The 12977-nt window shown below is 57.6% G+C and overlaps 1 protein-coding gene across 5 annotated transcripts in view; it reads left to right on the top strand.

The window, feature by feature from the left end:
• NCKAP5L (NCK associated protein 5 like) overlaps window positions 1–11798 on the top strand; it is a 38877-nt gene extending 27079 nt beyond the window's left edge. For 4 of the 5 annotated variants that reach the window (XM_050748390.1, XM_050748391.1, XM_050748394.1 and 1 more), the window contains exons 6-13: window positions 602–721; window positions 4459–4572; window positions 5593–8222; window positions 9085–9247; window positions 9539–9620; window positions 9982–10290; window positions 10368–10510; window positions 10908–11798. In XM_050748390.1, coding sequence (XP_050604347.1) covers window positions 602–721; window positions 4459–4572; window positions 5593–8222; window positions 9085–9247; window positions 9539–9620; window positions 9982–10290; window positions 10368–10510; window positions 10908–11120 — 3774 coding nt within the window. In that variant the 3' untranslated portion in view covers window positions 11121–11798. The remainder of the gene's footprint in view (window positions 1–601; window positions 722–4458; window positions 4573–5592; window positions 8223–9084; window positions 9248–9538; window positions 9621–9981; window positions 10291–10367; window positions 10511–10907) is intronic. The other variant, XM_050748395.1, reaches the window with a different exon arrangement.
• Window positions 11799–12977: the final 1179 nt, after the last annotated feature.

The raw sequence follows: 12977 nt of genomic DNA, 5'->3' as shown, positions 1-12977 counted from the left end.
GTGTGGTTTCTAAGAGGCAGAGGGCCAGGCGTAGTGGCTCACGCCTGTAATCCCAGCACTTTGGGAGGCTGAGGTGGGCAGATCACAAGGTCAAGAGATCAAGACCAGCCTGGCCAACATAGTGAAACCTCATCTCTACTAAAAATACAAAAATTAGCTGGGCATGGTGGCGCGTGCCTGTAGTCCCAGCTAGTAGGAAGGCGGAGGCAGGAGACTCACTTGAACCGGGGATGTGGAGGTTGCAATGAGCTGAGATTGCATCACTGCACTCCAGCCTGGTGACAGAGCGAGGCTCCATCTCAAAAAAAAGAGTCGGGGGTTCGATTCCAGGGATGAGAAAGGTAACAAAGAGAATAGGATTTACCTCCCACCAGGGGTGATAAACTTTAGAGAATTTACCATCTCTAGAAGATGCTATAGCTACCAACATCAGCAGACTCAGATTCCTCATAGAAGGAGGCTGCAGCAGAAGGGTGTGCCCAGAAGGGTCCTGGGGCCTTTTAGATAGCATCTGTGCATGCCGCTGCTCTGATGAAGAGCATTGTGACACTCTCCCACCGTCCTCTCCTCTTCTTCCTGCACCTCCTGGGGTGGGTGGCAGGACCTGCGAGAAGAGTGCATCAAGCTGAAGAAGAGGGTGTTTGACCTGGAACGGCAGAACCAGATGCTGAGTGCCCTGTTTCAGCAGAAACTTCAGCTCACAACAGGCTCACTTCCCCAGGTAGGCACCTGTGCTCCTTTCACTCCCATCGCACTGCCTCCTGCCTCCTCAGCTCCATTGGCCCCATCACTGTCTTCTCACATGCACCTAGGGAAGCAGGCCATCAGCTGTCCCCTTTCCATTCTGGGGGTATGGAAACTACCCAAGTTCCCTGGATTTGGCTGTTCCCTCCTCCCAGTGCTCCTCACCAGCGGGAGGGTGTCCCTTCTTGTTGACAGAGCTTTGCACTTGCTCCTGCCCCATGTGGGGAGATGGGTGGAGTCTGCAGATGCAATTATTTCAAGCGTCCAAGAGGCCTCTTTGGCCACTGACACAGCCTCTTCTTGGCCCGATGCAGGGGTAGGGCTGGGTGTAAGGCAGCCTAGGGTGTGGTGTCACGGAGAGGTCAGGAAGGACATTTTGGTTCTGATAACTGTTCACAACCTCTGCTGGGAGCCCTGACACCTGCCTTCCCCAGGAGAAGCAGGAGGCTATTGAGAGTGCCTCCTGGGCTGAGTTAAGGTATTGCTTGAGGTTACTGTGTGAGGAACCCCCAAGGATGGGGTGAGACATGGGGATGGGAGGATCAGGAGCAGCCCCAGATGCCTGAGGTGAGCAGCAGATTGTTTCTGAAGTTAGCCAGCCCCTTCCCCTCACTTTGACAAGAAGAGAAGCACTTTTCTGTGTGTGTGTGTGTGTGTGTGTGTGTGTGTGTATTAGGGAGGGGGCTGGACGTGTTTGTGTCTGTCTGATGCAAAGTAGGCAGCTCTTGGCCCCCAGCCCCTGAGCAGGCAGCCTCTCCACTCACTGGAAGCCTGGCCCTTGCAGAGGGGGCCCCTTGTCACCATGGCCACTCTGGAGCCCCCGTCTCGCCAGGTTGGCACAGAGCTGGGTCCACAGCAGCGACTCTGCAGTTCTCCTTGCCCTAGATCTGTCCCTGTGGCAGGGTTCACCCTGGAATCCCCGGCGGCCCAACCACACCAAATGAGCCCACCCCAGCACACTCTTCTCAATGACTGCTGATAACAGAGGGATTGAGTGTCCTTAAATCATTTACTTTGGCTGGGCGCGGTGGCTCAAGCCTGTAATCCCAGCACTTTGGGAGGCCGAGATGGGCGGATCACGAGGTCAGGAGATCGAGACCATGCTGGCTAACACGGTGAAACCCCGTCTCTACTAAAAAATACAAAAAATTAGCCGGGCGAGGTGGTGGGCGCCTGTAGTCCCAGCTACTCGGGAGGCTGAGGCGGGAGAATGGCGTGAACCCAGGAGGCGGAGCTTGCAGTGAGCTGAGATCGGGCCACTGCACTCCAGCCTGGGCGACAGAGCGAGACTCCGTCTCAAAAAAAAAAAAAAAAAAATCATTTACTTTTTACCTAAATGAATTCTGGAACCTGATGGGGTTTGGGCCAATAGATTTATCTTCCCCAGAGGTAACATGACATAATGGAAAGAGCACGAAGCTTGGCCTTGGATAAACATGGGTTGGATCCCTAACTTAGCTCCTTCTTAGCTGTGTGACCTGGGGCAAATTACTAAGCTTTACAGACTAAAGTTTTTTCTTTACGGATGGGGATAAAAATACCCATATTGCAGTTGACGTGAAGATTCAATGAGATGATATGTTGCGCTTGGCCCACAGTAGATAGTCAGTCAGTGGTAGCTGTTTATGATGTGATTCCCAGCTTGTGCTTTGCTAGGGTGGAAGCTCCTTCGCACAAATGCCAATTAGGCTCTTACCGTGAGCAGTGCCTTTGACGACACATATGGAATCGGACTGCATCACGAGGCCCTGTCTAAGGGCCGAGGCCTCTGCAGGCCAACAGGACCCCAGGAGCCTGGGACTGTTGGGAGCTCAGGGAGGTATAGACACCATGCCACAAGGCAGAGTATGACAGTGCTGTCAAAGAACCCAGGGGACAGTGAGGGGAGGCCATCAGAGAAGGATGGAAATGACATTGGAACTGGGCCTTAATGGATGGATGGGAGATTTTTTTTGAGACAGAGTTTCATTCTTGTTGCCCAGGCTGGAGTGCAATGGCACAATCTCGGCTCATCTCAACCTCCGCCTCCCAGGTTCAAGCAATTCTCCTGCCTCAGCCTCCTGAGCAGCTGGGATTATAAGCATGCGCCACCACATCCAGCTAATTTTGTATTTCTAGTAGATATGGGGTTTCTCCATGTTGGTCAGGCTGGTCTCGAACTCCTGACCTCAGGTGACCCACCTGCCTCGGCCTTCCAAAGTATTGGGATTACAGGCGTGAGCCATTAATGTCCGGCTGGATGGGAGATTTTAAGAGTGGAATGGGGACTGGGGAGGAGGGATTCCCTGTGGAAAGAATAGTATGAGCAAAGATCCCAGGGCAGAGAAGCCCAGAGAGCAGCAAACTGTGCAGCTTGGCTGGAGCAAAGGACGTGTGAAGGGACGGTGAGGGAGAGAGCAAGGTGGAGACGGTGGCACGGGAAGAGCTGGCCAGCCAGGCCCAGAATGCCTGCAGGGGAGTTCACACTTGTTTCCATGGGCAATGGGGCAGGCATAGGAGGCTTTTGAGTACAAAAATGCTTTAGAAAAGAAAATGAGGCCAAGCGAGGTAGGTAGCTCATGCCTATAATCCCAATATTTTGGGAGGCTGAAGCGGGAGAATGACTTGGGCTTAGGAGTTCAAGGCCAGCCTAGGCAACATAGCAAGACACCATCTGTACAAAAAAAAAAAAAAAAATTGTTTTTAATTAGCCAGGCATGGTGACACATGCCTGTAGTCCTAGCTACTCGGGAGGCTGAGGCAGGAGGATTGCTTGAGCCAGGGGATCTAGGCTGCAGTGAGCTACAGTCGTGCCACTGCATTCCAGCCTGAGTGACAGAGACAAAACCCTGTCTGAAAAAAGAAAAAAAAACTCATCTCATTGTTAGAGTTTATAGTTTAAAGAAAAAAAAAAAAAGATGCTTTAGGTTGTCTTGTGCATAGGAGATTAAAAGACCACCAAACCAGGTCAAGGAGACTGACTGAGATGCTGAACAGTGCAGGCCAGAGTCAGGAAGAACTGGGCTGGAGGCACTGCTGCAGCTGGCCATAGGTTGTGGGGCAGGGGGGCCTGAGGGGTGCTGCAGAGACAGGGTTTAAAGGCTGTGAAGAATGAGGGAGAGGGAGGAGTTAAAGCTGACTTATATCTAGCCACAAGATGCCCAGAAGAAGGAAATTGCATTCTCAGGGACTCAGAGAGAAGTGCCCATGATTAAATCCTACCTTTTCAGTCCTCGGAGTAGATGTTCCACATGAGACCAGGTAGGGGAGACAGAAATATTATAACTCCCTGCCATCTCTTTTTTAAGATCATCAAAGACCATTTATCTCAGCTGTCCCTATGATCCTCAGATCCCAGGTGGTCAGAACAGGAAGAGACCTTTGCGGTAACTCTCTTTGTGAGAGGAGAGGAAGCCCCACAGAAAAGTAAAGCAGGCCTGGAGCTGAGAAAGGCACCCTGAGTTAGACCTGCCGTGGCCCTCTGGGCCTAGGACATTCATGTTTCTCCAAAGCCGTCTGACCAGTCTCACTCTGAGACCCCAGATCTGCCTGTGCTGTGGTCTCCTGAGGCTTCTCTTACCAGTGGGTGGGGCAGCAGGAAGAGCTGCATTTGGGGCTGAGAGTCTGGGAGTCCTCCATGAAGGAGCGGACTCAGAGGGGAAGGCCTGGCTTTGCGAGGGAGTAGGGAGCTGGGGCCAGACAGCTACTGTGCTAACTCTGCCTCTCCCTCTGCAGATCCCACTCACTCCACTCCAGCCGCCATCAGAGCCACCAGCCTCCCCCTCCCTCAGCTCCACTGAGGGACCGGCCACCCCGCTGCCTCTGGGGCACTGTGCTGGGCAGAGAGAGGTAGGAGGCCTAGGTACTGTGGTCCGTGGTCCGTGGCCCCACTGGCTAGAGGCTCATCAGTCAGTACTCCACTGATGTTTCCTAGCAAATCCCCGGGGAAGGGCTGTTTCCCAGTGCTCAAACGTTTGTCCAGGCTGGAAGTGTGAGCCCTCTGCTATCAGCCCAGTGCCAAGAAAAGCAGATCCCTAACCCTAGCCACTGGCCCTGTGAACAAATGCATTAGTAATGCATTAAGAGGCATGGTTAACACTTACTGAGCTCTTACTGCATGCCAGGCACTGTGTAGAACACCCTGGATCTCATTTGTCTTCTTTAGTGAGGTTAACATAATAATTATCCCATTTTACAGATGACACAATGAAGCAGCTTAGCGCTCAAATAACTTGAAGCCCCTGTCGATAGGTAGAACTGGAACTTGAGCCTACACCAGCTGACTGCAGAGCCTATGGGTTGCCCACTATACCACACTATGCTACACCCAAGAAAGGGCTAGGAGACAGCAGGGAAGGCTTTGCATGGCCTCACCCCCAGCCCCTTTCTGCTGGGGATGAGGTCAGTGGGGTCAGCTGTGTTCCCTGAGGAGGGCTCGGTTTGCCTATAGTGACTGACTTAGGACTTGGCCACATCACACTCCCTTCTGGAGTCTGTGTTCTTTCTGGGCCTGAGAAATGGACAGGCCTGCCTCCCCTGGGACACACAGAGGTCAGAGTTGTAGGTGGTCAGCCTTGCTGATTCAAATGGCTGTGGGGAGTAGGAGCTGGGACAACCAAGAAAAGAATGTAGGATGCCTGCCCAACCCCAAGTGTGCCAGGAAGAAGAATTGGGATAACCAGGGCTCAGCAACCCTTGAGGAAGTGGAACCATCATATCCCAGTTGCTGTGAATTCCTTTGGGGGACACAGACACAACCAGGCCAGCTCTGTTCCTGGCATTCCCTGTTATGCCAGCCCAGGGCCTGGGCCTGGAACTGGATCCCAGCTGCGTGTGGTCTCCTCCTCATGCCATCATCTCTCCCCTAAGGTATGTTGGGAGCAGCAGCTGAGGCCAGGAGGCCCAGGCCCCCCAGCCGCCCCACCCCCAGCGCTGGATGCCCTATCCCCGTTCCTTCGGAAGAAGGCCCAGATTCTGGAGGTGCTGAGAGCCCTGGAAGAGACTGACCCCTTGCTTCTCTGCTCACCTGCCACCCCCTGGCGGCCTCCAGGCCAGGGGCCTGGCTCCCCAGAGCCCATCAACGGCGAGCTGTGTGGCCCGCCTCAGCCTGAACCCTCGCCCTGGGCGCCCTGCCTGCTGCTAGGCCCTGGCAACCTGGGAGGCCTCCTGCACTGGGAGCGCCTCTTGGGGGGCCCAGGAGGGGCAGAGGGTACTGGGCAGCCCTGGGGTCCTAGCAGGGGACCTCCTCAGACCCAGGGCACCAGCTCTGGCCCAAACCGTGCCCCAGGCAGCAGCTCCTCCTCCTCTTCTGATGAGGCAGGTGACCCCAATGAGGCACCCAGCCCCGACACCCTGCTCGGTGCCCTGGCCCGCAGACAGTTGAACCTGGGCCAGCTCCTTGAGGACACAGAGTCTTACCTACAGGCCTTCCTGGCCGGGGCTGCAGGCCCACTCAATGGGGACCACCCAGGTCCTGGGCAGCCATCCTCCCCAGACCAGGGGCCCCCACAGCTGTCCAAGTCCAAAGGCCTCCCCAAGTCAGCTTGGGGTGGGGGTACCCCAGAGGCCCACAGGCCAGGCTTCGGTGCTACCTCAGAGGGCCAGGGGCCCCTCCCCTTCCTTAGCATGTTCATGGGTGCTGGGGATGCCCCACTGGGCTCTCGGCCTGGCCACCCTCATTCCTCATCTCAGGTGAAAAGCAAGCTCCAAATTGGTCCCCCTTCTCCTGGGGAAGCCCAGGGACCACTTCTGCCCTCTCCAGCTAGGGGTCTCAAGTTTCTAAAGCTGCCTCCAGCCTCGGAGAAGAGCCCCAGCCCAGGAGGCCCACAGCTCAGTCCCCAGCTCCCCCGGAACTCGCGAATCCCCTGTCGGAACAGTGGCTCAGATGGCAGCCCCTCCCCACTGTTGGCCCGAAGGGGTCTGGGTGGAGGAGAGCTGTCCCCAGAGGGGGCACAAGGCCTGCCCACCAGCCCTTCACCCTGCTACACAACCCCAGACTCCGCACAGCTCAGACCCCCGCAGTCAGCCTTGTCCACCACGCTGTCCCCAGGCCCAGTGGTGTCTCCCTGCTATGAGAACATCCTGGACCTTTCTAGGAGCACCTTTAGGGGGCCTTCCCCAGAGCCACCTCCATCCCCACTGCAGGTGCCCACCTACCCACAGCTAACTCTGGAGGTACCACAGGCCCCTGAGGTCCTCAGAAGCCCTGGAGTCCCCCCCAGCCCTTGCCTCCCAGAATCGTACCCCTATGGGAGCCCCCAGGAGAAGAGTTTGGACAAGGCAGGCTCGGAGTCTCCCCATCCTGGCCGCAGGACCCCAGGCAACTCATCCAAGAAGCCCAGCCAGGGGTCAGGGCGGCGACCTGGGGATCCTGGCAGCACACCTCTGCGGGACAGACTGGCGGCCCTGGGGAAGCTGAAGACAGGCCCTGAGGGGGCCCTGGGCCCAGAGAAGAATGGGGTGCCAGCCAGGCCTGGCACCGAAAAGACCCGGGGACCAGGGAAGTCAGGGGAGAGTGCTGGAGACATGGTGCCCCCCATCCACAGGCCACCAGAGCAGCTAGAAGCTAAGGGAGGGATACGGGGGGCAGTGGCCTTGGGCACGAACAGCCTGAAGCAGCAGGAACCCGGACTCATGGGGGATCCCGGGGCCCGAGTCTACTCCTCTCACTCCATGGGGGCCAGGGTGGACCTGGAGCCTGTCTCACCAAGGAGCTGCCTCACCAAAGTGGAGCTGGCCAAGAGCCGGCTGGCAGGGGCCCTGTGCCCCCAGGTACCCCGTACCCCTGCCAAAGTGCCAACCTCAGCCCCAAGCCTGGGCAAGCCCAATAAAAGCCCTCACAGCAGCCCCACCAAGCTCCCTTCCAAGTCACCCACCAAGGTGGTGCCTCGACCTGGGGCTCCCCCAGTCACCAAGGAGTCCCCCAAACCTGACAAAGGGAAGGGCCCTCCCTGGGCAGACTGTGGTAGTACCACGGCCCAGCCCACACCCCTAGTACCTGGCCCCACTGACCCAAGCCAGGGCCCTGAGGGGCTGGCCCCACACTCAGCCATCGAGGAGAAGGTGATGAAGGGCATCGAGGAGAATGTGCTGCGGCTCCAGGGCCAGGAGCGAGCCCCTGGTGCCGAGGTCAAGCACCGCAACACCAGCAGCATCGCCAGCTGGTTTGGCCTTAAGAAGAGCAAGCTGCCAGCGCTGAACCGCCGCACGGAGGCCACCAAGAGCAAGGAGGGGGCTGGCGGGGGCTCCCCGCTCAGGAGGGAAGTCAAGATGGAATCCCGGAAGCTGGAGGCCGAGAGCCTCAACATCTCCAAGCTGATGGCCAAGGCGGAAGACCTGCGTCGGGCACTGGAAGAGGAGAAGGCCTACCTAAGCAGCAGGGCCCGGCCACGGCCTGGTGGCCCAGCCCCAGGGCCCAGCACGGGGTTGGGGCAGGTGCAGGGCCAACTGGCTGGCATGTACCAAGGTGCAGACACCTTCATGCAGCAGCTGCTAAACAGGTGAGGGCCTGAGATCAGTCAACAGGTGCTTGGTGGGCATGGGGCACTTTTCCCTTTGTGGGCACACCTGGGTCTGGAACTAGGCCTGCCGTTCCTGGGAGCTGGGGCTTTCCAGAGTTCAAAAGGGATAGAAGGCCACCAAAGCAGCTGGGGGGTCAGTGACTTGGCCTGGAGGAAAGATCAGGGGCTTGGCCTCGTTTCTGGCTTCTCATTTGAGAAGAGTTAACAGTCCGCATCTTCCTGGATGGTCTCCATACCAGATGAGGCAGCCTGCATGTGATAGTTAAGTGAAGGCTAGAGCCTGCCTATGGGCTGATAAAGGTCTTCTCCTTCAGGAAAGGGACAAGGGGAGTCCTCTTCCCATCTTGCCCTTTGACACCTGCCACAACAGGAGCTGTGGTTTAAAGAAGGGACCCACCCATTTTGGGGTTGCTCTGTCTGGGCCAGATGAGGCAGAAAGTCTGCGGGAATTGGGCCCCAGGCAGGGGTGTGGTTTGGACCGCAGGTGTGCTCAGAAGTTCAGCTAGAGCAGGTGGAGTGTGTTGTTCCTGGACCAGGATGTGACCGGGTCTGCTAGTCTACCTGGAATCACCATCAAGCAGTCTCTAGGCTTGACTCTGGATGACTTTGGGGGAGTTCCCCCATCTTCTCCCCTGCCCTCTGTTCCTCTTGGGTTCCCCAGGGTCCTTTCCTGTTGCCAGTGTCAAGAAGGCAATGGGAGCAATCACTAGCGACATGTCTCCTTCCCCAGGGGTGGGTGGCAGGAAGTGCCTCCCTAAACCCAGCACCATTGGCGGGTGCAAGGCTGGAATGTCTGGGTAGGCCAGGCCGCCCTCACCTACATCTGCGCTGTTGCCCATAGGGTGGATGGCAAGGAGCTGCCACCCAAGAGCTGGCGGGAGCCCAAGCCTGAGTACGGGGATTTCCAGCCAGTGTCTTCTGACCCCAAGAGCCCTTGGCCAGCCTGTGGACCCCGGAATGGCCTGGTGGGCCCTCTTCAGGGCTGCGGAAAACCTCCTGGAAAGGTAAGTTCTTGGGACAGGGACTGGATAGAGGGCCTGGCTCTCTGGCCCTGCCAGGTCTCTTACCCCCTAGAGGGTTCCCCTTCCCCAAGACCATGAGTGCCGGATGCACTCACAGTCTCTAAGGGGAGAGGGGAGAGGGGCTTCCCAGTCAGTAGAGGTTCTCAGATCCATACTCCATGGCCCTAATCCTCACACTCCCATACATTTACAGCCACATTCCCACCCCCTAGAGGCATGGGGAGGGGTGTGGAGTGGGGAGGAGTGGACTGAGGTCTCCTGTACCCCACACAGCCGAGCAGTGAGCCAGGGAGGCAGGAAGAGATGCCCTCGGAGGACAGCCTGGCCGAGCCAGTGCCCACCTCACACTTCACAGGTCAGCAGGGTCAGGGGCTGAGGATGGGTCTGCCCCCAACCCCTCTACCCACTTCTTCCCACTTTACTTCTTCCTGTCCCCACAGCAGGTGCCAGGCTCTGTGTGCCATCTTGGTGCCAAGCACCAGGTGGGCACTGGAGCTACACAGGAACAAATTCTTCCCTGCCCTCAGGGTACTTGTCCCACCTACACCCCTTCCCCAAGCCCAGGGCAGGTGGGGATGGTGGACAGGTGCTGTGGAATTAGCCTGTTGGGCCAGGAGGAGCCCTGAGTAGGGGTGGAGCCTGGGCTGGGTGGGAAGTGGAGGCAGGCCGGGTACTGAGCCCAGCCTCACACTCTTGATGGACCTTCCCCTCCCCAGCCTGTGGCTCCTTGACTCGAACCTTGGACAGTGGCATTGGGACCTTCCCACCCCCGGACCATGGTAGCAGTGGGACCCCCAGCAAGAATCTTCCTAAGACCAAGCCACCGCGGCTGGATCCCCCACCCGGGGTACCCCCAGCTCGGCCCCCACCCCTTACCAAAGTCCCCCGCCGTGCCCACACACTGGAGCGGGAAGTGCCAGGCATAGAGGAGCTGCTGGTGAGCGGGCGGCACCCCAGCATGCCAGCCTTCCCTGCACTGCTACCTGCTGCTCCGGGCCACCGGGGCCATGAGACCTGTCCTGATGGTGAGTGTCCAGGTGGGAGGGTGGGATGCCCCTGAGAGCCAGGCAGCTCCATCCACCTTCCCTTTGTTCCTGGACAGATCCCTGTGAAGACCCAGGCCCCACCCCTCCTGTCCAGCTGGCCAAGAACTGGACCTTCCCCAATACTAGGGCAGCTGGCAGCTCCTCGGATCCTTTCATGTGCCCACCCCGACAATTGGAGGGGCTGCCCAGGACCCCCATGGTGAGAACTGCAGCAGGGGAAAGGGAAAGGACTCGGGAGCAGGAGGGAGTGATGTGGGGAGACCAGTTTCTCCAGTGAGGTATGGCCTGTATATCGCACAGTCTCAGCGCTGCACCCTCTGGGAGGAGGACTGCCGGGATGTCCTGTGAGCGGCCCTCCCCCCGCCCTCGTTGCACTCCTCTCGTGGGGAAAGGGTTTCTGTCCCTCCCCAGAACCTTGTAGGACTGTTCTCAATTGTACCTCCAGCCTGCTTCCTCTGAAGTACACTCCACCTTGGGGGGCCCCTTCTGGAGCAGCTCCCCATCGGGTGCACAGACGCCCCTCAGAGCTCAGTGCCTCTGAGGCTGGGCCGAAAGGTGGAGAGGAGCTTCCTCCCGAGCTGCCCCTCCTTTCCCAGGCCCTGCCCGTGGACCGGAAGCGAAGCCAGGAGTCCAGCCGCCCATCCCCTATGCCCCAGGGCCCAGCTTTTGGGGGTAGCCGCACCCCCAGCACGTCGGACATGGCTGAGGAAGGCAGAGTGGCCAGCGGGGGCCCCCCAGGGCTGGAGACCTCGGAGTCTCTCAGTGACTCACTCTACGACTCGCTATCCTCCTGTGGGAGTCAGGGCTGAGGGTCTGCGCCACACCATGGCCCCGCTGGATTTGGGGACCACAGACTGGATCGGCTCTCTTCATGCCCCTGGAGCCAGGGCCCTCCCTGAAGGGACCAAGGAGGCAGGTGGATAAGAAGGTGAAAAGGGAGTCCCTGGCACACCCCACCACCCACTGCTACTGCGGATGAGATGACCATGCTCAGCTCAGGGAGAGACCCCGCCCTTGGTCCCTTCTCTCACCCAGAGTAAGGCTCTTCCTTGAAGGGACTGGGGGTTTAAGGCCACTGTGTCACAGCCCCCCAGCTCCTACTTCAGGCTGAGCCATCTTGTGGTGCTGGGCTTCCTGCCCACCAGCCGTGCCATCTCTGCCCAACCTGGCTGCTCCTCTGCCCCGAAGCCCTCGCAAGGTCCTCCTGGAGGCCCCTGTGCTTGTGGAGTTTGGGGGCTGGGGGACAAGTTGCCTTCTCTCTCTGTCCTGGTCCTCCCTGCTGTCTGGATGGTGCTGCCCTCCCCTGCCCCATGCCTTTGGGGTCTATTCGTCCGTCTTTTTCGTTGTTGTTTTTATATATTGAAGCGTCTGGCCCAGCCCCCAGCCCCGCACTGCGGTTAATTTATCTGTTGTTTAAAATGCGGCTGCTCTGCTCCCTGCCTCTGCTTCTGCCGTATCCCTAATAAAATGTGGAGGCCCCCTCCCTGCCCCTGACTCGGCTCGTTGTGTGGGAGGACTCAGGCAGGCCAGGTCGGAGGATACTGCATGGGTGCCAGGTTGAGGGACCCCAGGCACCCTTGTGACACAGCCCCCCAACCAGGGCAGCTGGCTGGAGTCATCACAGGAGGTAACAGAGGGTTGGGAGGGTAGGGCCTGGAAGGGTGCCTGGGCTCAGAGAGATTCTCCTGGCCCAGGACTTGGGCAGGGTGTGAGGCTGGGCAGCCCCTTGGAGAAGGAGCTGGGGAAAATGGCTGTGGACATGCATTCAGGCCCCACGTGTCCCAGGCGGGATGGGACATGCAGACTCTGAGCAGAGTTGCATCTCTTCTCCAGACCTTGGTTTTCCTCCTCTACAGAAGATTAGAAGGTTAATCCAGACGAGCTGGTCCCATCAGCCAGACTTTCTTCTCAGCATTCTCTTCCTACTCCTTCTCTTAGTTAATATCATCATTGAAGAAATGAACAAGACGGAGAGGATCAAGTCAGATGTCTGGGTTTTTCTTTTAAGTCGATATCCCATTTTCTTACCTCTGTCTTCTGCTTCCGGGTTCCTATCCCACTGTCCTATCCCTTCTGCTTTTATGGGCTTAAGCATAGTATTACCAAGCTGTAAATCTCTGCTTCTTGCCAGGTGGAATTCGAGAGGTCTACCTCCTTCCCACTTTTTATTTCTTGGTTTTTCAAGCCCTCTTCTCTGCTTGAACTTGGTAGATTACCTCATTTCCTAGTTAGAACAGAATTGTTTGCCTGCAGGATATTTCTCCTATTTCCTTTTGGGGAAGGAGTTTGGCATAGCGGGTTTGACGCAGGACTCCACCTCTTTCAAGCTGAGATCAGAGGGTCCAACCACATTCTTGCCACCAGGGTCTGATCCATCTGCCGCCAGGCTCTATTCTCTGGTGTTTGCAAATGCAGGGCATCACCTTGGTTTCCAGGGCAATGTGGGCTGACTGACCAGGGCAGGGTAGGTGGCATCATTTACACCTGGCGCCTGGAGGCAGCTCTTGCCTACCAACGGTTCCATGGTGGGAAACTTCCTAAATCTCTCAGCATTCTGCTAAGGGACCCTGGGCCCAGATGAGCCACCCTACAGCCCACATAATTGTGTGCCCTCCACACAGACCCAATATTTTATCTCAAATAATTCTGTGGAGGAGGATGTGCAG

This window comes from Macaca thibetana, chromosome 11 (genome assembly GCF_024542745.1).
Source record: "Macaca thibetana thibetana isolate TM-01 chromosome 11, ASM2454274v1, whole genome shotgun sequence".
NCBI lineage: Eukaryota > Metazoa > Chordata > Mammalia > Primates > Cercopithecidae > Macaca > Macaca thibetana.
This window is presented reverse-complemented; position numbering and strand designations above follow the sequence as displayed.